Consider the following 25,317-nt stretch of genomic DNA (forward strand, 5'->3'; position numbering starts at 1 on the left):
CACAGGAAATAGGGCCAGTTTTCCTGGTCCAGATTAAGCACAAACCAAGACTAAAAAGCTTTTTCATTGGAGTCTCCATTGTCCACGCATTTGATTAAGTCGTCTTAGGTCTCTATTCAATCTGTATCGCTGAAGCGTTACAGATTGCGCAATAGAAATGTAAAGGTAATTTCCGATTGTGCTGACATATGTAGCGTTTACCGTGAATGCTAATGCAGGAACCATACCTTTAAATTTCAATCACATTTTAATGTTGAATTTCAGCGATACAGATTGAATAGAACCCTTAATTTGGGTCTGGGAAATGGGCACTAAAGAGTTCAGGGAGTAAAATAATCTGTATACCACACACTGTAAAAAAATATACAATTTAACCATTTGATTAATCAGCATTATTCTGTTAGTTGAGTGGACTTCAAAAATACAACAATTTGAGCTAATGTTTAAGTGTGTTTACTCAACAATCTCTGCCTGAAGTGAAATCAGCTGAATTTGGAAAAGCTTGTTGAGAAACTCAAACCGATGCCATCATTATCATATTTCCCAGCATGCTCTCCTGCGGGTTAATTTTCAGAATTGTTTGTTTTAATAACTGTGTTTTTGCATGTACTTTTGATTGGTTGATTCATCTTATGCTACACAAACATAAATAACATACATTTTTCGAAACTTATCCAATCTGTTAGTAGTTGGACTTTTCTGAGATAGTTTATATGATTTAGGTAGTCTCAATAATAAATATTCCCTACCCCACAGTCATTCTGAATGCAGGTTTCAGTTGTTGGATATCCTCACTCTGTCTGGATTCCAATAGGGATTACACATCACTGCAAGCCAGTATAATGTGATTTGTAGGTTTGATGTGGCCTGTAAATTAGGAGTTTCAGACTTCTGTGTTAGGGTCTAATTAGGCCCTCAGAGAAAGGCCTTATGATTTATGTAATGTATTGTCATAAAGAGTTGAATTTTAAAGATAACATATTCACTTAGACACTCACTTGGTGAAGGCTACGGTACTGAAAACCATTGAACACAACAACCATGTTTCTGTCGCTAACAAATACAGCCATGGGTGGTAATTACAATTAACTCGAAAGGCTGGGAAATATGAAAATTTCTCTGGGAAATATGCAAATAAAGTAGAATATGTTCTCAAGTTAAATTATATGTTCACTCAACCAAAAATTCAAAGTCGAGTGAACAAATTTTGAGCAACCTCACAATCCTGTTGCAGCTGGTTGTCTTACAATTGTAGGTTGAATCAACTTCAATGCTATTTTGTTGAGCAAACTCACAATCCTAGTGCAGCTGGTTGTCTTATAATTGTAGGTTGAATCAACAATTGTATTTTTTTTTTACAATGCAGTTAAACAAGAGGCCCACCAATATCTACCCCAGGTTTCCACTTGGCTGGTCGCCACTGGGGTTATCAGACTCTGCCTCACCGCTTGCCCTGACCCTCCGACACGCCAGGCGGTCCAGGGACCTTGGGGAGATGTTCTGCGATCGGCAGCGGCAGCAGCAGTGGACCACATCAGCCAGATCGGCCCGGAAGGAGGGCGTGAAAAAGCCGTATATCACTGGGTCGCAGCATGTGTTGAGGTTGCCGAAGACGAAAAGGGCGTGGTGGACATACTCGGGCGTCTCCTGAAGCATGGCCGGCTGGAACCAGTACCAGATACCCAGGAGGTAGTAGGGCGTCCAGCAGATCACGAAGGAAGCCACGATCACGATGGTCATCTTCAGGGTCTTCATTCGGGCCTTGGGGATCATGTCTGTGCCACTTCGCCTCAGGCATGGCGCCCCACCTGGAGTGATTTCAGACATACACATTTTGTGAGGAGAAATGGAATAGTACTATGTAAATTGAAGGTTGTGATGCCCTGAGTCTTCCTGATCATGTGACCCGACCAGGACCTGCCTCTGTTTGATTGATTCATTTGTCCTAGATGTACAAAAATATGAGATTTTCCTGATCAGACAGTAACACATTTTGGCCCTAAATATGACAAGTATGTGTTGTCAAAATGTTCAATAGTCAAATATATCACATGGGAGCAAAGAATGAAGTGTGCAGTCTCTTCACCTTTTACACACACACACACACACACACACACACACACACACACACACACACACACACACACACACACACACACACACACACACACACACACACACCTTTGCCTTTGTGCATCTGACGGCTGATCTCGATGAGGATGCGGGTGTAGCAGAAGCTCATTACTAACAGGGGGACCACATAAAGTGTGACAAAGTGAAACATGTTGTAGGCCGTCTCTTGCCAGCGATGGTGGAAGCTTCCATGCGTCACACACTGAGTGAATTCCACTCCCTCTGCTTTGATTGCTCGAAAGATGAACAGCTATGAGAGAAAGAGAGACAAAGGGGAAGTGAGAAATCATGATAAAGGTATATCAATCTATCAATAAAATGTTTCGTCTCAAGCCCTTTTGACTCTAACAGTTGTCGCAAAGGTCTTTAAAGTAAACTGGACCTATGCATACTAAAGCACAGGGTCAAGGAAAATCTCCCTAGAGGGAAGAAACCTAGAGACAAATGAGATTCAGGGCTCAATTCAATCGAGATAGAGTGATTGAAATATAAAGGCAATGTTTCTGCATCCTTGGAGACTGCATTCACAGTAAACGCTGCCTATGCTGGCTCAATCAGAAATGACCTTAAAATTCCAATAGCGCTATAGCACTGAACTGCTGCAATACGGATTGAATCAAGCCCTCAGAGGGTGGGACCCATCCTCTGGCTGTACTGGGTAGAGGATATGTAGCACCCATCAGAGATAAACGAAGAGTATTTCTGTCTGTAATAAAGCCCCTTTGTCGGGAAAAACTAATTTTGATTGGCAGGGCCTGGCTCCCCCGTGCATGGGTCTGGCTCCTAAGTGGGTGGGCCTATGCCCTCCCAGGCCCACCCATGGCTGCGCCCATGCCCAGTTATGTGAAATCCATAGATTAGGGCCTCGTGAATTTATTTAAATTTACTGATTTCCTTATATGAACTGTAACTCAGTAACATTTTGGCGTTTTTATTTTTGTTCAGTCAGTGGAGTGAAGAAAAGTATAATTACAAAGAAATGACGCACATGCAGCAGCCTTTTAATGACCTAATCACAAATCTATTACAAAATCAATCTATTCTAATCTGTTAGAATTATGATTTCTTTCAATACAGTTTCTGCACCAGAGGTGATATGATATAGTAGTGTTATGATACACCACATTAATGAAAGTTTGTGGACACCTGCTCATTGAACATCTCATCCAAAATCATGGGTATTACTAAGGAGTTGGTCCCCCCATTGCTGCTATAACAGCCTTCACTCTTCTGGGAAGGATTTCCACTAGATGTTGGAAAATTTATGTGGGAACTTGCTTCCATTCAGCCACAAGAGCTCTAGTGAGGTTGTGCACTGATGTTGGGCGATTAGGCTTGGCTCGCAGTCGGTGTTCCAATTCATCCCAAAGGTTTTCGATGGGGTTGAAGTCAGGGCTCTGTGCAACTTCTTCCACACTGATCTCGACAAACCATTTCTGTATGGACCTCACTTTGTGCACGGGGGCATTGTGATGCTGAAACAGGAAAGGGTCTTCCCCAAACTTTTGCCACAAAGTTGGAAGCACAGAATTGTCTAGAATGTCATTGTATAGTGTAGTGTTAAGGTTTCCCTTCACTGGAACTAAGGGGCCTAGCCCGAACCATGAAAAACAGTCCCAGACCATTATTCCGCCTCATCAAACATTATAGTTGGCATTATGCATTATGGCAGGTTGTGTTCTCCTCCACCAAAGACAGATTTGTCTGTCTGACTGCCAGATGAGGACGTGTGATAAATCACTCGAGAGAACACGTTTCCACTGCTCCAGAGTCCAATGGTGGTGAGCTTTACACCACTCCAGCCGACATTCGGCATTGTGCATGGTGATCTTAGGCTTCTGTGCATCTGCTCGGCCATGGAAACCAATTTCATGCAGCCCCCGCTGAACAATCCTTGTGCTGACGTTGCTTCCAGAGGCAGTTTTCAACTCAGTTGTGAGTGTGAAAACTGAGGAGAGACGATTTTTACGAGCTACGCGTTTCAGCACTCAGTGGTCCCATTCTGTGAGCTTGTGTGTCCTATTACTTCGCAGCTGAGCCGTTGTTGCACCTAGACATGTATATTTTTGTCAGCAAATTTTCACTAATCTTCTCCATTACCTGCACTGTAAATAAATACCACCTATTTTTGCACCTGATCTACTGACTCCGTCTCAACAGTTGCTGCTCCACACCAACTAAGTAGGCTGCCGGCTTCTCTATTTTAACACTGAGCACAAGTGTGAGATGGTTAGGCCAATACTTCGTGTTATTGTTGAGGATGGCAATAAATTCATACATTTTCCGTAAGAGCTGGTACTAGATATCAGGAATGGATGAAATTAACTGTCTATGCTTTTATCTTTTACACTGTATTTTTTTCATTTTGCTGTATGATAACTTCCTATTAATGCAAATTCTTGCACATTCTCAGTACTTCATTTGATTAATGACAGACTGTCATACACTCCACTTCTTCTTGCTAGCTGTTTTCCACTTCCTCCAGCACTAGTACACACATTGTCACACCCTGATCTGTTTCACCTGTCTTCTGCTTGTCTCGATCCTCCACCAGGTGGCTCCTATTTTTCCCCATTATCCCCTGTGTATTTATACCTGCATTTTCGGCCTGACTCGGACCAGCTCTGCAACACTGTCTCCCTCCAAGGAGCCACCATTGGACAAGAGGAGTTACTTCATAACCTTGTGGAGAGAAACGAACCTGCCGGGCGCTTCTCTCCCAGTGCTCCCTAATCTTCGAGCTATACCCCTCTTCGTTTCCTTCAGATCGTTTGAAGATAGCGTATCTTATAATGCTGATGTCCGGGAGGGGGCTCGCATAGGCTACGGCAGTGTGGGAGCAGCAATCCACCGTTTGCCTTAGTCTGGTGGATTTCATGGAGGAGGTAAAGAAGGTGTTCGATTTTCTGGTATCCGGGAGTGAGGCGTCTCGGAAGCTACTTTGGCTGCGTCAAGATTCCCGTAGTGTGGCAGACTACACGGTAGTCGACAGTGCCTGGAACCTGGAGTCCCTGTTTGAAACCTTCCTTCACGGACTATCGGAGGGAATTAAAGATGAGCTCGCAGCCCATGGACCTCGGCTCCCTCATAGCCTTGACCATTAGGATCAATGGGCGGTTACGGGAATGCAGCAGGGAGAGGTCTGTTCCTGGCCACACGCGCTTGTTCACGGGTTCCCCCATCTTCACCGGAGCCCATGCAACTGAGCATGGCTAGATTGTCTCCTGAGGAATGTTTACGCAGACAGAGCTTCAAAAGTTGTATTGTGGTACTTCAGGACATTACATATCCACCTGTCCAATAAAATACCAGGCTCATCTCCATGCTATCCTGCTGTGGGGTGACCAGTCTAAATCTCTCCGGGTGCTCATGGACTCTGGGGCTGATGGGAGCTTTATGGATGCTACCCTGGTGTCGGAGCTGGGCCTCTCCACACAACCCCTCTCCATTCCCATGGAAGCCAGAGCGTTGGACGGATGCTCTATTGGCAGGGTCACTGACAGTACTGTTCCCATCAGCCTGCGAGTGTCAGGTCACCACAGTGGTTGTGGTTCTGGCTGCAGGGTTCATTCATGCATCCGCCTCCCCGACTGGCTCAGGGTTCTTCTTTGTCGAGAAGAAGGAAAAGGCCCTGCGCCAGTGTATCGACTACCGGGGCCTTAATGACATCACAGTAAAAATACCTTACCCTCTACCACTCCTCTCCTCGGCTTTCGAGCCTCTCCAGGGGGCAACCATTTTCTCGAAGTTGGACCTTTGGAACACCTGGGAAGGAGATGAATGGAAGACAGCATTTAACACAGCTAGCAGGCACTATGAGTACCTGGTTATGCCATTCGGTCTGACCAACGCTCCGGCAGTATTCCAGGCCCTGGTCAACAACATGCTCCGTGACATGTTGAACAGTTTCGTGTTAGTCTACCTCAAAACATATTTTCCCGTTTGGCTCAAGAGCATGTTCTCCACGTCCAACAAGTCCTCAAGCACCTCCTGGAGAACCAGTTGAGAAATGTGAATCTCTTTTCTGGGATACGTCATCGCTGCAGGCAACATTCAGATGGATCTTAACAAGGTGAGAGCGATGGTGGAGTGGCCCCATCCCACATCGAGAGTGCAGCTTCAACATTTCCTGGGATTTGCACATTTCTACCGGCGCTTCATCGGGGGCTACAGCACGCTGGCTTCCCCCCTCTCTGCACTCACCTCACCCAAGATTTAGTTCATGTGGTCACAAGCTGCTGACTGGGCATTTTCGGATTCACTACAGCCTCCATCTTAATCCATCCGGACTCATCCCGTCAGCTTGTGTTGGAGGTCGACGCCTCAGACGTTGGAGTGGAGGCCGTCCTGTCCCAGCTTTCTGCCCAGGACCAAAAGCTGCATCCCTGCCCTTTCCTGTCCCGTCGTCTTAATCCCACTGAGAGGAACTACGACGTGGGAAATAGGGAACTTCATGCAGTCATGATGTCCCTGGAGGAGTGGAGACACTGGCTAGAAGGGGCGGAACATCCATTCTTAGTGTGGACTGGCCATAAGAATCTGGAATATCTCTGCACCGCCAAGGGCCTCAACTCAGGCTCGTTGGGATATGTTGTTCACTCGTTAGCCAGGCCCCCTCACGGGTCCGTCTGGGAACACTGCACCTTGCGAACCAAGTTCACGATAACCCAGACGAGTGTAGCTGCCAGACAGGAGGTAGGGAGGATGGTCTCTGTGTCAGACAGTGTAGCTGCGGAGTTATGCAAGCGAGAAAGGGCATCAGGCTTCACATTCTTGGATCCAGAGTGGTAGGAGATGGTAAAAATTAAAATGAGTGAACAACAGAGCCCAACGAGCCTGAGTTGAGGTTCCTGGCGTCTCCACGTTCGTCGCCGCCTGCACTGTGTGAGTGCAGAATAAGACTCTGCGGCAAGCTGTGGCAGGCCTCCTACAACCACTCCCCATTCCTCACCGCCCCTGGTCTCATATATTCCTGGACTTTGTCACTGGTTTCCCTCCGTCTGATCGCAACATCACCATCCTTATGGTAATGGATATGTTTTCCAAACCCGCCTATTTCATTCCCCTTCCCAAGTTACTCTCAGCCAAGGAGACGGCCCAGCTATTGGATCAGCATGTCTTCCGGATCCATGGACTTCTGGTTGACATGGTTTCTGATCGTGGTCCTCAGTTCTCGTCCCGATTCTGGAAGGCGTTCTGCACCCTCATTGGGTCATCGGCCAGCCTGTCCTCAAGGGTTTCATCCCCACTCTAACGGCCAGTCGGAGAGAGCCTATCTGGACCTGGAGATGATTCTTCATTGCCTCGTCTCTGCCAACTTGTGTGGAGTACAAACGCAACACCCTTCCCTGCTCGGCCACTGGTCTCTCGCCCTTCGAGTGTTCCTTGGGTTACCAGCCTCCGCTCTTCCCTGAGCAAGAGGAAGAAGTCAGCATATCCTCGGCCCAGATGTTCGTCCACCACTTTCGGCATGCCTGGAAGAGAGCCCGTCCACTCTTCAACCACCTCCATGTACGGGTGACTGGCGGACCACCACTGGACCCCGGTTCCCGCTATCATTTCGGGCAGAGGGTATGGCTCTCCACTCAGGATCTGCCCGTCCAGGTCGAGTCCCGTAAACTTTCCCCTGCTTTATCGGCCCTTTCTCAATCTCTAAAATACTTAGCCCCACTGCTGTTGGTCTTCTGGTCTTCTACCAGAGAGTTTCCTGTTTCTCCTGTTCTCAAGTTCTTGTTTTCGAGTCTTCCCGGTTCTGACCTTTCTGCCTGTCCTGAACCTGCATGCCGTTCTATCCCTGGGTCATATCCTGAGGTGTGACACATCAATGTTAATTAGCATATTTTCTCTGGCTTTGTCAGCTTTGCAGACACCTCTATCAGACACACTAATCTCCTATAATTACACACAACACAATGGCACGGTGAACCAGATGACAATAACTTCCCTTCCCTTGTAACACATTCCATCATAATTTCCTCATATCTATAGCTATCATAGCAGGGAAAAGTTGGTGACATAATTTATCATCATGACATATGATTGTAAATTGGTTTTCTGGTTGTAGAAACGTCAGAGATATTACACCTAGGTAAATGTTTCTTTCTGGACTAGTTTAAAAATAGTATACACCCATGACGTCGGAATAACTTCACTGCAACCAGTTTTGTCAGCTGGGATAGCTTCACTTCGCTATTGTATTTTTGGCACTGTTTTTGATGAGGGTGTTTGCCATTGTTCTGCTGTATTGAAGTGCTAATTAAATCGGCCTGCAGTTACCTCCCACTGAGCACAGACGTCATTTCAAGGTCTACTTTGGATTTACATTTGGTAGAGTTGTCAACTAACATGAATTCAACTTGAAATCAACAAAAAAAATGAAAAATGAAAAAAAATGACCATATTGTTGGGTGAAAAAAATATGAATCCAATCCGTTTCCCACATTGAGTCAACATCATCACATCTTTAAATGACGTGGAAACAACATTTGTGGAAACAACGTTTATTCAACCATGCTTTGTGCTGAATTACTTTAACCGCTTGCCATCTCCACCAATCCTTGAAAGTCATTGGTCAGGCATCCCGGGTGGCGCAGTGTTTAAGGGTGCTGTACTGCAGCGCCAGCTGTGTACTGCAGTGCCAGCTGTGCCATCAGAGACTCTGGGTTCGCGCCCAGGCTCTGTCGTAACCGGCCGTGACCGGGAGGTCCGTGGGGCGACGCACAATTGGACTAGCGTCGTCCGGGTTAGGGAGAGCTTGGCCGGTAGGGATGTCCTTGTCTCATCGCGCACCAGCGACTCCTGTGGCGGGCCGGGCGCAGTGCACGCTAACCAAGGTTGCCAGGTGCACGGTGTTTCCTCCGACACATTGTGGCTGGCTTCCGGGTTGGATGCGTGCTGTGTTAAGAAGCAGTGCTTCCAACCTTGGTTGGGTTGTGCATCGGAGGACGCATGACTTTCAACCTTCGTCTCTCCCGAGCCCGTACGGGAGTTGTAGCGATGAGACAAGATAGTAGCTACTAAAAAACAATTGGATACCAAGTAATTGGGGAGAAAAAGGGATTAAAAAAAAGAAAGTAATTGGTCAATTAGTACGCATGAACAAGGAAACACTCAAAATGAGATGGCTTTAGTCGGCACATATCTACTTGATTATCATAATGTAAAGTGTGTGCCTGCGTGCGTGGGTGCCTAGTAAATTAGATGGACTCTTCACAACCGCAGTCATCAGTGCTGTGTTTAGTCACCATAATATGGGTTGTCGTAATTTCTTAACCAGGAACATGCATTTGCTGTAGAATGACCATCCATGTCAAGCATGTGCGTGTGGTTGGGAAAGGGGGCATATTAATCTGTCCACAACTCACCACCAAACCTCCTGTCTAACATCTGTCCCTTCTCCACGTTCGACTGGCTCCCCCGCCTTGTGCCTCTCCCTCTGTCCCTCTTCCTACAGCAGAAGTTCTGTGTTTTTCCCTTCTTCCTGTTCATTTAGAACACCAGTTACTGACTAGCACCTCAAAGGTCGCATCCACTTACAGCCAGAAAGGTCACCTCTACGAGACTCTGACATTAAGGGGATTGGATTTGTGGAACCTCTCTCTCTGTGACAGTAAAAACAAGGAGGGAACACTCAGCTTTCCTTCCCAGCATGGTTAGATTTCTATTTTCTCTTAGTGCAGTGTAAGGAGACCTTCAACTAGGAACTGTAATTGATGGAGGGTCCAAAGTACTGTACATCCGACTACAAATTGATCTGTGAGCATGGAATAAAATCTACTCCCACATTTAAAAAAATTCAAATCAAATTCAGTGCTTATTGGCATGAAATACATATAAATAGAAAAATATTACAAAATAAATTATTTGAATATGAGTAAAATTGCATAAATCCACATGCTTTGTTTCTAAAGACCAATTGACAATACATCTCATATTTTTGGATATAGAGTACTTACATTTGAGTGAACACAATCTCTTTCTCCCTCCCTGCCTTCTCTCTCTCCCTACTTGTCAGGGTGGGTAAAGGCTATGTCATTCACAGCCCTACTGTTTGGATTGAGGTGGGACTATTATCAATATACAGGTGACCTCCTGAGCCAATTTCACAATTTTATTTGATCATAGCAACACTTTGTTACCAAGCTGACAACTGCTTTAACTGCTTCCATTTCTAAGCCATTCAACTCATATTACTAAAGCTTACTAAAGCATATCAAGAGCCGGTGTGCTTGTCCTATAGAATTAAAGTTGAATACACTGAATGCTCTCTATTTTGCTGAGAGATTATTTCCTAACAATGCACCACCCACCTACCCATAGGACTTAATTTGATTGGCAGATCACTGACAGTATGCTCTATTGTGTGAGGAAGACAGTGAACAACTTAAGCTCGATTGCTGCCCTGCAATCTTACTAGCCAAGAATCCAAACAGAATAGCGCTCCATTTCACTATTGCTCCAATACACTGATTCACTCTGGACCTGTTCCATTAGAAGGGCACTTGGACCGGCTAGAGAGTATTCCTCTAAGAAAATATAGGAATGTTTAGTCTACAACTCACGTGGACAAATGTTGCCCAACAAAGTATTTTTGTGGATGGTGATCCTGTCACCGACCGATTCGTTATGTATAAACGTTACAGACATAGGCGTAAATTATTCATTGAATGCGTGCGCAAGGTGATTCAGGGAAGGGAAAACCATAATGAAATGGAGTGATAATCAGTGTGGATATCAGGCTAGTAACAGCAATCTCAAGTGGACCACTGAATTCCTAACATAAGAGAGAAATACAAGACTTACTAATGAATATCCATGTTGTTATGTTGTAGTCTGAGAACAATGTAGTGGCTACCGTATGTACACCTACCTGTGGGGAGGCCAGGAGCAAGCTGAGGACCCAGGCAACCAGCAGCATCCTCTTGTTCCTGCGTCCGGCGTCCAGCGCATCCAGGGGATGCAGAATAGCATGGTGGCGATCCAGGCTGACCACCACCAGGATGAAGGCAGACGAGTGCATGGCAAACAGCTTGAGGAAGCACAGCAGCTTGCACATGGCATCACCGGCATACCACTGTACGGTGACGTTCCACGCCGCATCCAGCGGCATCACAACGAACGTCATCACCAGGTCTGCAGAGGCCAGGCTGGCAATGAGTGGACGGAGATGGGCAGCCAGGCGGCGCCCGCGGCCCCGTGCCACGCTGAACAGCACAGAGAGGTTGGAGAAGGCAGCGAACACAAAGAGGACCATGGTGGCGGCCACGCGGACGCGGGCAGCGGCGGTGAAGGTGGGAGCCTCCCAGTCCATGAATGATGGAGGGAGGGAGGAGTTAAAAGAGGAGTTCACTACTGGGAACATTGGAGTCGCCGATGACATCCTGTCATCCGACATCCTAGGAGGAAGAAGGGAATAAAATCATTATCCTTATCGTCATCATATCCTCATCATCATAATAGTTTTCATTTGTAATGAGCTTTTCATAGGAAGAAATCACTGTACAAAGTGATTCACTTTACTTGATTTGGTTTATCTGAAAGGGACAATGCACATTAGTCAACATTTCTATAAATGTGCCAGATTTAGCCAGCCGGATCATTTTCAACAGCTCTAAGTGAAAACATTAATTAATGTAACATTGGCCCAACAAGGACAACATTCTCTTGGCACTAATAATTAATTTAGGATGATGAATATAGGAGCACAGGCACACTGCCAGCTTACTGTCTAAGTGCAGTTTCAGCCTCCTAAAGCTGATATATACGGTTTGGCAGCTGATAAATGGTTTGGCAGCTGATAACGGTTTGGCAGCTGATAAACAATTTTCCAGCTGATATACAGTTTGGCAGCTGATATACAGTTTGCCAGCTGATATACGGTTTGGCAGCTGATATACGGTTTGGCAGCTGATATACAGTTTAGCAGATGATATACAGTTTGGCAGATGATATATAGGTTTGCCAGCTGATAAGCGGTTTGGCAGCAGATATACAGTTTGCCAGCTGATAAACGGTTTGGCAGCAGATATACAGTTTGCCAGCTGATAAACGGTTTGGCAGCAGATATACAGTTTAGCAGATGATATACAGTTTAGCAGATGGTATACAGTTTGGCAGATGAGAAACAGTTTGGCAGATGAGAAACAGTTTGCCAACTGATAAACGGTTTGGCAGCAGATATACAGTTTGCCAGTGTATTCCTTTGCAGCTGCAAAGGAAACTAATGATGGGTCCGTTATTTTGACCTCAGTAATATTCCTTAACACCTGCAGTATTTTAAATTATGAAAAAGCTTTATAGCTAAGGCAATATAGATAATCCAGTATAGATAATAGGTTATAGATGGGACACCAACTGCTAAGCTAATGGTGGATCAATTATTTTCTCTTCAGTAATGTTCCATTTAACAACACCCATCTTAATTTCTGAATTAGGCAGGTTCAACAGGTCATACATACAGTACCAGTTTGGACACACCTACTTATTCAAGGTTTTTCTTTATTTGTACTATTTTCTACGTTGTAGAATAATAGTGAAGACATCAAAACTATGAAATAACACATGAAATAACACATGGAATCACGTAGTAACCAAAAAACTATTAAACAAATCATTGTATATTTATATTATTCAAAGTAGCCACCCTTTGCATTAATGGCAGCTTTGCACACTCTTGGCATTCTCTCAACCAGCTTCACCTGGAATGCTTTTCCAGCAGTCTTGAAAGAGTTCCCACATATGCTGAGCAGTTGCTGGCTGCTTTTCCTTTGCTCTGCGGTACAACTCATACCAAACCATCTCAATTGGGTTGAGGTTGGGTGATTGTGGAGGCCAGGTCATCTGATGCAGCACTCCATCACTCTCCTTCTTGGTCAAATAGCCCTTACATAGCCTGGAGGTGTGTTGGGTCATTGTCCTGTTGAAAAACAATTGATAGTCGCACTAAGCGCAAACCAGATGGTATGGTTTATTGCTGCAGAATGCTGTGGTAGCCATGCTGGTTAAGTGTGCATTGAACTTTAAATAAATCACAGACAGTGTCACCAGCAAAGCACCCCCACAACACGACAATGGGCCTCAGGATCTCATCACCGTATCTCTGTGCATTCAAATTGCCATCGATAAAATGCAAATGTGTTCATTGTCTGTAGCTTATGCCTGCCCATACCATAACCCCACTGCCAAGGTTGACATCAGCAAAACGCTGCCATCTGCCCGATACAGTTGAAACCGGTATTCATCTGTGAAGAGCACATTTCTCCAGCTTGCTAGTGGCCATCGAAGGTGAGCAGTTGCCCACTAAAGTCTGTTACAATGCCGACCTGCAGTCAGGTCAAGACCCTGGTGAGGATGACGAGCATAAAGATGAGCTTCCCTGAGACAGTTTCTGACAGAAATTTGGTTGTGCAAACCAACAGTTTCATCAGCTGTCCGGGTGGCTCGTCTCAAATGATCCCGCAGGCGAAGAAGCCGGATGTGGAGGTCATGGGCTGGCGTGGTTACACTTGGTCTGCGGTTGTGAGAAATTAACATTCTATTTTCTGGCAATATCTCTGGTGGACATTCCTGCAGTCAGCATGCCAATTGCACGCTCCCTCAAAAGTTGAGACATCTGTGACAAAACTGCACATTTTAGAGTGGCCTTTTGTTGTCCCCGCACAAGGTGCACCTGTGTAATGAACGTGCTTTTTGATCAGCTTCTTGATATGCTACACCTGTCATGCTACACCTGTCATGTGGATGGATTATCTTGGCAAAGGAGAAATGCTCATTAACAGAGATGTAAACAAATTTGTGCACAAAATATGATAGAAATAAGGTTTTTGTGCGTATAGTGCTGGGTTTTTCATGCGCAACAGTTTTCCATGTGCATCAAGATTGGTCAACCACCCAAAGGACATCGAGGCAACTTGACACAGCTGTGGGAAGAATTGGAAGAATGGAGGGGATGGCTGCCATTTTACCTGCTCCTAACAAACTATGCTATTTTGTTCGTTTTTTTGCGTTGTAACTTATTTTTTACTTATTTTGTACAGAAATTTGCTGCTACTGTCACTTAGGACCCAAAAAAACTTCTGGACATCAGAATAGCGATTACTCACCTCGAACTGGACGAAGATGTTTTCTTTAACGAGTATCGACGAGAAGCATATACTGCTTTCTCGTGAACGGGCCCTAATCCCCATCATTTGATTGAAGAAAAGAAGGATAAAAAGGGGAGCGGAGGACTTGCTGCCTTCTGAGAAATCGTAGGCGAGTGAGTCAACCCCCTATACCATCAGTCCTATTAGCCAACGTGCAATCATTGGATAACAAAATGGATGAGCTCCAATCAAGACAATCCTACCAACGGGACATTAAAAACTGTAATATCTTATGTTTCACAGAGTCATGGCTGAATGACGACATGGATAACATACAGCTGGCAGGGTTTTTCGGTCCTTCGGCAAGATAGAACAGCTGCCCCCGGTAAGACAAGTAGTGGAGGTCTGTGTCTATTTGTAAATAACAGCTAGTGCACGAAATCTAATAGTAAGGGAGTCTCAAGGTTTTGCTCGTCTGAGGTAGAGTATCTCATAATAAACTGTAGACCACATTATTTACAAAGAGAGTTTTCATATATTTACATATATTTATATTTTTCGTAGCTATCTATTTACCACCACAAACTGATGCTGGAACTAAAACAGCACTCAACGAGCTGTATAGGGCCATAAGCAAGTTGGAAAATGCTCATCCAGAGGCTGAGCTCTTAGTGGCAGGGGACTTTAATGCAGGGAAACTTACATCTGTTTTACCTAATTTCAACTAGCATATTAAATGTGCAACCTGAGGGAAAAAAACTCTAGACCACCTTTACTCCACACACAGAGACACATACAAAGCTCTCCCTCGCCCTCCATTTGGCAAATCTGACCATAACTGTATCCTCCTGATTCCTGCTTACAAGCAAAAACTTAAACAGGAAGTACCAGTGACTCGCTCAATAAGGAAGTGGTCAGAGGACGCAGATGCTAAGCTACAGGACTGTTTTTCTAGCACAGACTGGAATACGTTCTGGGATTCTTCCGAGGGAACAGAGGAGTTCACCACATCAGTCACTGGCTTCATCAATATGTGCATTGATGACGTCGTCCCCACAGTGACCGTACAATTGTAACCCAACCAGAACCCATGGATTACAGGCAACATCCGCACTGAGCTAAAGGCTAGAGCTGCCACTTTCAAGGAGCGGGACTCTAACCTGCACGCTGATAAGAAATCCCACTATGCCCGCCGACGAAACATCAAACAGGCAAAGCGTGAATACTAGACTGAGACTGAATCGTACTACACTGTCTCTGATGCTCGTCGGATGTGGCAGAGCTGGCAAACTATGACGGACTACAAAGGGAAGCACAGCCACGAGCTGCCTAGTGACAAGAGCCTACCAGACGAGCTAGATAACTGCTATGCTCGCTTCGAGGCAAGCAACATTGAAGCAAGCATGAGAGCATTAGCTGTTCTGGACGACTGTGTGATCACGCTATCTGTAGGCGATGTGAGTAAGACCTTTTAACCCGTCAACATTCACAAGGCCAAAGGGCTAGAGGCATTACCAAGACATGCACTCAGAGCAAAAGCTGACCAACTGGCAAGTGTCTTCACTGAGATTTTCAACCTGTCCCTGACCGAGTCTGTAATACCAACATGTTTCAATCAGACCACCATAGTCCCTGTGCCACCAAGGTAGCCTGCCTAAATGACTACTGATCCATAGCACTCACGTTTGTAAGCATGAAGTGGTTTGAAAGGCTGGTCATGGCTCACATCAACACCATTATCCAAGAAACCCTAGACCCACTCCAATTTGCATACCACACCAACAGATCCACAGATGATGCTCTCTATTGCACTCCAAACTGCCCTTTCCCACCTGGACAAAAGGAACACCTACGTGAGAATGCTATTAATTGACTACAGCTCAACGTTCAACACCATAGTGCCCTCAAAGCTTATCACTAAGCTAAGGACACTGGGACTAAACACCTCCCTCTGGAACTGAATCCTGGACTTCCTGACAGGCCGCCCCCAGGTGGTAAGGGTATGTAACAACAGTTATTTCAAACCGTCTTCTTCAACAGAAGATGAACAGCAGAGGAGATAAGAATCTTGGAGATGGGGAAAGGGCCAATAAATGTGGGGAAAGTTTGTGGCACTCCACCCGGAGGGGCAGATCTCGAGTGGACACCCATACCCTCTGCCCTAGACGATAGTGGGGAGCCGGGGTTCGGTGGCAGTCCGCTTGTCGTCGAGAACTGGAGGTGGTCTTGAGGAGAGCCGACCGGGCTCTCTTCCAGGCACGACGACAGCGGCGGATGAATATCTGGGCCAAGGGTATACCGTCCTCTTCCTCTTGCTTCGGGAAGAGCAGGGGCCGATAATCCAGGGAACACTCAAAACGCGAGAGACCAGTGGCAGAGCAGGGGAGGGTGTTGCGGGCGTATTCAACCCACACGGGTTGCTGGCTCCAGGTGGTGGGGTTGGCGGAGACAAGGCAGCGAAGAGTCGTCTCCAGGTCTTGATTGGCACGCTCCGACTGGCCATTAAACTGAGGGTGGAACCCTTGAGGAGAGGCTGGCCGACGACCCAATGAGTGTGCAGAATGCCTTCCAGAACCGGGACGAGAACTGAGGACTCTGGTCAGAGACCATGTCCACTAGGAGTCCATGGATCCGGAAGACGTGCTGCACCATGAGCTGGGCCGTCTCTTTGGCAGAGGGTAGCTTGGGGAGAGGAATGAAATGGGCGGCTTTGGAAAATGATCCACTACTGTCAGGGTGACGGTGTTGCAAACAGACGGGGGAGAGGAGAGGGAGAAGTTAAACTGGGTGAAAAGCAGGGCCCCCTAGCTTGCCCTATGAGACACTTGTTGGTGCAGAGATATTCTAAGTTCTTATGATTTGTCCACACAATGAAAGGATGTTCTGCGCCCTCCAACCAGTGCCTCCACTCCTCCAACGGCATTTTCACCACGAGAAGCTCATGATTCCCCACATCGTAATTCCACTCCGTGGTGTTAAGACGATGGGAGAAGAAGGTGTAGGGATGTAACTTGAGGTCCAGGGCAGAACACTGGGACAGAACAGCCCCCAGTCCGACAAGCGTTGGCCTCCACCACGAACTGACGGGATTGGTCAGGATACACCAATATGTGAGCTGTGGTGAAGCGGTGCTTGAGGTCCCGGAAAACCCAGTCAGCAGCTGGGGACCACGTGAATAGAATCTTGGGAGAGGTGAGTGCAGACAGTGGGGAAGCCAGGGTGCTGTAACCCTGGATAAAGTGTCGATAAATGTTGGCAAATCCCAGGAAATGTTGCAGCTGCACTCTGGACATAGGCTGGGACCAATCCACCACCACTTTTACCTTTCCGGGATCCATCTGTACATTCCCCACAGTGATGATGTAACCAAAGAAGGGCAAGGTGGAGCGATGGAATTCACACTTCTCCGCTTTCACAAAGAGCTGATTCTCCAGGAGCCGCTGGAGGACTTATCGGAAGTGGAGCACGTGTTCTTGGGCTGAGCGGGAGAAAACAAGGATGTCGTTGAGGTAGACAAAGAGGAACCGGTTCAACATGTCACGGAGAACATCATTAGCCAGGGCCTGGAACACAACTGGAGCTTTGGCAAGACAAAATGGCATGACCAGATATTCATAGTGACCGCTGGCCGTGTTGAAGGGAGTCTTCCACTCGTACCCTTCCTTATCTGCACAAGGTGGTAGGCATTCTGCAGGCTCAACTTGGAGAAAATGGTGGCCCCCTGGAGCGGCTCAAAGGCCGAGGCTATGAGTGGTAGCGGGTAGCGATTCTTAAAAGTGATGTCATTGAGGCCCCGGTAGACAATGCACGGACACAGGGTTTTGTCCTTCTCCACAAAGGAGAACCCTGTGCCGGCGGGGGAGGCAGAAAGACAGATACACCCTGCAGCTAGGGAGTTCTCGATGTAGGTCTCCATATCCTTGGTCTCCGTAACCGACAGAGAGTACAGTCATCCCCGAGGTGGTGCCTGCGGGAATTGCGGAGAGGTCTGGGGCAACTTCCAAGCCCACAGGAAGACGTCCCAGGGCAGTCTGCGCTACCTTTAGGCAATGGGCATGGCAGAACGGGCTACAGCCCATGATGGCACCAGCAGTACAGACAATGAGGGGATTGTGTTGCTGGAGCCAAGAGAATACCAAAACCACGGGAACCTGAGGAGACTAAATTAGCATGAATTGGATAGCCTCGTTGTGGTTCCTTGACACTCGTAGGTTGATGGGAGTGGTATTGTGGGTGACCCGGCCTATAGAATACCCGTCCAGTGCTCTAACATCCATGGGAATGGAGAGGGGCTGAGTGGGGAGGCCCAGCTGGGACACCAGTGTAGTGTCCATAAAACTCTCATTGGCCCCAGGGTCGATGAGTACCCAGAGAGATTTTGACTAGTTCCCCCACAGCAGGATGGCGAGTAAGAGGAAAGGAAAAGTTCTCTGTATGGCCCATCAGAGTACTAGCCCCTAACAGTGAGCCTGATCTTTTAGTGGGCAAGAGGACACAAAATGACCAGTAGTCCCGCGATACAGGCAACCCTTTTTGTGAAGCCTGTGTAAACGTTCGGCTGGAGACAGCCTAGCTCTGCCTAGTTGCATCGAGTAGCCTCGGGTTCGGCAATGGAGACATTGGGGACTTCTGGGATGCCTTGGAAGCGAGGTGGAATCCTCGGGCGGGTGAGTGGAATTGGACCTCCTCTCCTTCCTACGTTCCCGTAGCCTCCCATCGATCCGGATGGTCAAGGCGATGAGCGAGTCGAGATCCATTGGTAGTTCCCGGGCTGCTAGCTCGTCCTTAACTTCCTCTGATAATCAATGCAGGAACATGTTGAACAGCGATTCCGGGTTCCAGGCACTCAATTTCCAACATGCGGAAAACCACCGCATAGTCTGCCACACTGCGGGAATCTTGCCGAAGCTGGAGTAACTTCCAGGCAGCCTCTCTCCAATGGAGAATCGAAAACCTTCTTCACCTCCGCCACGAACTCTTCCAGACTGAGGCATTTGGCCGACTGTTGTTCCCACACTGCCGTAGCCCAGGCGAGAGCCCTCCCTGGCATCAGCGTGATGAGGTACGCTATCTTTGAGCGGTCCAAGGGGAAGGAGGAGGGCTGCAGCTCGAAGATGAGAACACTGAGCGAGAAACGCAGACATGTTTCCGACTCTCCAGCGAAACATTCTGGGGGAGGTAAGCAGGGTTCTCGGGAAACTGGGGTGGCCGCGCTGCTAACAGCCTGGTTACTGAGGGGCTGGGAGGTTACCGTCGTGGTAGGCTGCCTGACAAACAACCCGCGGAATTGCTCCAGCAGTGTGTTCAACGCGCGGTCATGGCATTCGGCCAAGGTCTGGAACCCCTCCATAAAACCACGAAGCATCTCCTTGTGCCTTCCAATGGTGGCTCCTTGGGAGGAGACAGCATTGCAGAACGGACTGGGTCCGTCATGGCCAGTTCGTACTATCACAGCTCAGGAGAAGACCCAGATGCAGACAGTTCGAAGTAACAAAAGGCAGACAAACGACAGGTCAAGGGCAAGCAGAGGTCATTAATCCAGAGCAGAGTCCGAAAGGTACAGAACGGCAGGCAGGCTCAGGGTCAGGGAGGCAGAATGGTCAAAACCTAGAAAACAGGGACTGGGGGAAAAAAACTGGAGTTCGACAAGACGAACTGGCAACAGACAAACAGAGAACACAGATATAAATACACGTGGGATAATGGGGAAGATGGGCAACACCTGGAGGTGGGTGGAGACAAGCACAAAGACAGGTGAAACATATCAGGGTCTGACAGTAGGAACACTTACAGCAGTCAACACACTTAAAGCTCCTGGTTGTTTGTGCTACAGTATATTGGTTAATATAATGTAGGTTTATGTTCCCTGACAGAATGATTGAACCTGTATGTAACTTATTCCTTCTTAGAATAGAAAGAATGCATCACTCCAATTCATGTACTGTAATTCTAATGAATGAGTTCAATTGTTAGTGATGAACTAATTGGGGTTTAAAGACAACCCTCTATGGCTATTGAATACTAGCAAGACAATCATAGTATCAATAAAAGGGTTGTTCATAGAAGGCATGAAACTTGCTACATTGGGTCCAATAAGGAAATATTGGACCAACAGCTTTGAAAGTGTCCACCTATACAAATATCATCTTTTAAAAGTACGAGACTAAATAATTTACTCACATTTTCGATAAATGATATAGCTGACTGTAAGGGAGATTGGGTTGAGTTGAGCAATATGTGTAAGTTGAGCCACCATTGTTTTCTAGGAAATCATACACAAAATTAATTATTTGATCAAATATTTAGGAAGAGTTCATCATTTCATGGAATCAGTGAAAGAAGAAACCCCATTGAAAAAGTGATACGCATGTTAGATCTAAAAATAACAGATTTTCACCAAGTCAAATTAACTTATTGTTTGCCTGTATCCTTACCAAAGTAGATCATTTTAAAATTGTTCTAGAAATCAGTTGGGGTCTCTAAAGCTTCAATATGAGATCCTAAACCAAGCATGGAAGTGCATCCTTGTAGCTGTGTGGGCTGAAATTTTCAAAATGTTTGGTTTGGGGTTAGTTGATCCAGTCCAATGGTTGAGCAAATTCAAGTGTTTTCTATTGAGGTAATAACACAGCCTGGCCTATGGCCTAAGTGTTTAAGTGTTATGCCTGTGTTTAAAAAAATGCTTAAAATGCTTAAAAGGCAAAAGAAAATGAATGTGATTGTGTTGAATTGTGTTTGGGAAATAAAGATCGACATGGTTTTTAAAAGGTAGTGGTAATATTTCATTCAGTACAGAAATCTGTAGGCGGCTGAACTTATCTGGGTATATCATATCTGGGTAAATTGTGCCAAGAGGCCGCTTTTTGTTGGACATGTTACTAAAATTATGTTACTAAAATGTGTATTTCAAGTCATTTAGACATGAGACAGACAATAAAGATGCATTATTTAATATAGGACCTTTCACTATAGGCTATGGGAATTAGGTTTATCTTTTCTATACGCTGCGCTGCCGCTGTCCATGGTACTGTAGCTGCTCTGCTCAAGGCATGGATAATGTTCCTAAGGCTTTGACAGGCGGACAATTATATAGCAGACAAAAACATATGTAGGCTAAAAATAAGTGATTATCAATGTCAACTCCTTAAGATTTCAAACAAAAAAATAATAATATTTAGATGTGAGGAAATGCAACGCAAGAAGCAAAAATGACTTAAGGATTCTCTGATTATCAAGACACATGCTTACCCGATTAGTTTGGCACAACACAATTGAACAATTAAATAATTCCAAATAAGTCCGATTAGTCGACTCAAATCCCACGAATTCAGTCCTTCCAAATTTGGGCTTTTTTTCTGAACTGTTTGACACAGTGCTTATGTTTCCATCTCTCAAAAACATGAACAAAAGCGTTTACTCTCAAGTGGTCGTGGTCAATGACGGCTCAATTCCTAGTCCTGACAAGTCTGCCACGATATTCCACAGTTGTCCAAACTGACTGTTGTCAAAATATCTCTTTAAGAAATATGAGTTCATGCATTTACAATATAGTGCACTTCCAAACAATGCACACTGTAGGGTAGGCTACTTACACCGAAAGAATAGAAGAGGGTGGGTGTGCATGGCACTGCGACAAAGACCAACCTGGCAGCATAGAGAGGAGCTGTCCGTGCACCAAAGGTTGAAGCGCGACTTTTTAGCCATCTCGCGCGAACGTGTTAAAGAACCTCCACATGTCAATCCATATATATCGAAATTCACTATAAAAACAACACATTAAATGAAGCATTCAATTCATATGCGATTAATATGGGATTAATATTTCTTATCAGCATCAGAGAAAAACGAAACTTAGTTGATTTATTCTGTAAGAAATGTTCAAATCTATTGCCAAAGATTGATAGACTCCAGTACAGTCCGCTATTCGAGATTTATCTCACTGACACAGGCGCCTCCCCTCTTCCCATCCCATCCTCCTCGTCACGCACCAATGACATCTCAGGCAAAACTTCACGTCTGACCTATCAATATTTCACTGCATTGGAAACAGGACCGCCTGCGGTAGCCAAATTTTGCGGTAGCCAAAAATTCATAATTCCATATGTCTTTGAGGCAATTATTCTATTTTAGGACTCTTTTTAAGACCCTTTTTGTGAAAAGAAAGACATTAATAATGATTTAGATCTATAAAAATGTGTGAATAGTCTTTTGGCACAGATCTAGGATCTGTTTTTACCCTTCACAAATTCCAACCACTACCATTAGTGTATAATTTTTCATACATTTTTGGAAAAGTAGAGTCGTCAGGAAGGGAGGAATGCGTCCCTTGAGAGGGCAAGAACAAGATGTATGTCAGGAGAAGTGTCGTATTATCATAAGGAGACGTATACTTGGAATATGGATGAGGAATGGAGGGAAAAGGAGAGGCTGAGGAGGTAGAAGAGAGAGAGGGAGGAAGAGGGTGAACTTGAATAGGTTAAAAATGGTGGGAAAATGGGACATGGTTTGTTTTATAGAAGAATGGTAGAAAGTGTAAGCGGAGTGAGCTGTACACCGGATCTAAGACAGGAGGAGAAACGGAAGTGTATGAGCACCGAAGGTTAGGATTAAGATGAGTCTGTGATGGTAGGAGTGACATTTTTGGAAAAAGTGGACCCTTGCCTTTTGGCTGATCCATTTGTGGTTTCAGGGTGGGTGAAAGCAGAATTACGTGATGTGGAATCGGTGAAGGTAACCAAAACTGGTCTTGTGATAATTGTTTGTGTTTCTGCTGGTCAGAGGGAGCAGGCACTCCGCGTCAAAGGAATGTGAGGAAGAGATGTGAATGGTTTTGCTCTCAAGAAAAGGGCACCATTGAAATGAGTGATTACTGGGGTAGCGGTGAATGTGAAAGTTCACAACTGAAGGGGAAGATTCCTGGTGTTTGTGATGCTCGTTGTTTGGTTCAACGCAGACAGGGTGGCGTGAGTGGTGAAACAGAAGAGTCGTTGTCTGTTCTTTTGAGTTTTGATGTTGAGTCTTTGCCCGACGAAGTGATGTTAGGATATTTAAGTTATCCCGTACACGCTTTTGTGTCGAATACATTACGTTGTTAGGGGTGTCAAGTTTCTGGGCATGTGGCAGCAGTGTGTAGGAGGGAGATGCCTTATTGTGAGAAGTGTGCAGTAGGGCATGAGACAAAGGAATGTGTAGCATTGAGGAAAGTAGTGGTACGTGTTAATTGTAGGGGTACCTATGGGGCTTGGGATCAGAAATGTCCAGTGCGAGAGAGGCAGGTTGAGGTTTCCAGGGTTAGAGTATTGCAGAAGATCCTGAGAGGAGTGGTCTGAGTAGTAGATCTTTACCAGTATGGAGGGATAGGCCAGCAAGTGATATATGCTTCAGTAAGATTGGATTTTTAGCATTTATAGCAATGGTTATCAACTGTACTGCAGGGGTAGAATTTAAGTCGCAGAAAATGGAGGTTGTGGTGGCAGCTACAGAGAAGTATTTGGGTGTACAAGACTTGATGTCAGAAGAGTTACAGGGTGTGTTCAGTGGTGCTGTCCCATCTTTTCAGGCTGTTGGCCTGATGTAGGACCAGATAGATTTAAATAGTGGAGGAGGGTGGTGGGGTTTTAGTGAGTGTAGGGTTAGATGGTATTGTATTTGTTTATTTACAAGCAAAGTATAAGGGAGTTATACTCCAGTCTAGTAGGCGGTGGTAATACAACATTCTTTGGATGCCAACTGCCATTAAAACTCATCGAAGAATAAGAAGAAGAACATGAGCTAACTAGAAACAGACAGGAAATATATTAATGGCATAATCATAACGAAAGTTATTTTAATTTATGAGGAGACATGCAACGCACAAACACACAGATTTCATTTTCCTGATTAAAAAGTGATTTCCTCTTTCATTTTCCATCCGCCCTGTAGGTCATTAACAAAATGGCAACTGTGGACAAGACAGCCTGATCACTAGTAAAATGCTGTCTTCTAAGTTCAAAGGTTGCTGATTAATAAAGGCCAATTATGCCACTTCCTGCGCGTCAAGTTCCCACAGTCAACGAGACTTTAGTCTGGGCATTTCTCAAAGGAATCTTTGGATGCATCCTACTTTCCTCTATAGGCTACTCGCATTGTTTATCAGCGGACTTGACTGCTTTTGAAAATACAGTCAAAATGATTTCGTAGCCCTACACAGGTATAGTAGGCCTAGCCGAGTGAATGATTTTGGAAGTTGGAAAAATATATATATTCTTTGTTTCTACTTAGATCTGTTAGATTGGTATGACTAGTGTTTCCTGAGTGCAATAGTTGTTGTTTTTCGGGTTTGGGTTTAGGGTTTGACTAGAGCAGGTATTCCCAAACTTGTTAAAGCAAGGCCCCTGAACTCTCATGTATTTTCTGCATTATGCAATGATATGGGCAGAGACCATGTAATGCTTTTAGAACATACAGAAGTTATGGTTATCAAGGGCCAAAGTATTGACACGTTTTTTTGAATTGACAGACGAGCATAAAGTTTTATTTACTGACCATAATTTTCACTTGTCTGACCGCTTGAATGATGACACGTTTCTCACACAATTGGCCTATCTGGTTGATGTTTCTTCTCTCCTGAATGATCTGAATCTAGGATTACAGGGATTCCCCGCAACTATATTCAATGCGTGTGACAAAATTGAGGCTGATTAAGAAGTTGGAACTCTTCTCTGCTTGCAACACACAGGTCTTTCCATCGTTGTATGATTTTTTGGGGTTTGCAATTGAACTCAAGTTTACGGACAATGTCAAATGTGATATAGCGAAGCACCTGAGTGAGCTGGGTGTGCAATTACGCAGGTACTTTCCCGAAACAGACGACACAAACAACTGGATTTGTTATCCCTTTCATGCCCTGCCTCCAGTCCACTTACCTATATCTGAACAAGAGAGCCTCATCGAAATTTCAACAAGCGGTTCTGTGAAAATTTTATTTAATCAGAAGCCACTGCCAGATTTCTGGATAGGGCTGCGCTCAGAGTATCCTACCTTGGCAAATTGAGCTGTTAAGACACTAACGCCCTTTGCAACCACGTACCTATGTGAGAGGGGATTCTCGGCCCCACTAGCA

The 25,317-nt window shown here is 45.5% G+C and overlaps 1 protein-coding gene across 1 annotated transcript; it reads right to left on the bottom strand.

Moving 5' to 3' along the window:
* Positions 1–1,367: 1,367 nt before the first annotated feature.
* Positions 1,368–22,157, bottom strand: LOC109906907 (gonadotropin-releasing hormone II receptor-like). Its single transcript, XM_020504727.2, has 4 exons — positions 21,465–22,157; positions 11,003–11,528; positions 2,182–2,383; positions 1,368–1,808 (listed from the first exon to the last, which is right to left on the bottom strand). Exons 2-4 carry the CDS (start codon positions 11,525–11,527, stop codon positions 1,390–1,392), a joined length of 1,146 nt encoding a protein of 381 aa, XP_020360316.1. The 5' UTR covers position 11,528; positions 21,465–22,157; the 3' UTR covers positions 1,368–1,389.
* Positions 22,158–25,317: the final 3,160 nt, after the last annotated feature.

Source organism: Oncorhynchus kisutch, linkage group LG17 (assembly GCF_002021735.2).
Source record: "Oncorhynchus kisutch isolate 150728-3 linkage group LG17, Okis_V2, whole genome shotgun sequence".
In the NCBI taxonomy this organism is placed as follows: Eukaryota; Metazoa; Chordata; class Actinopteri; order Salmoniformes; family Salmonidae; genus Oncorhynchus; species Oncorhynchus kisutch.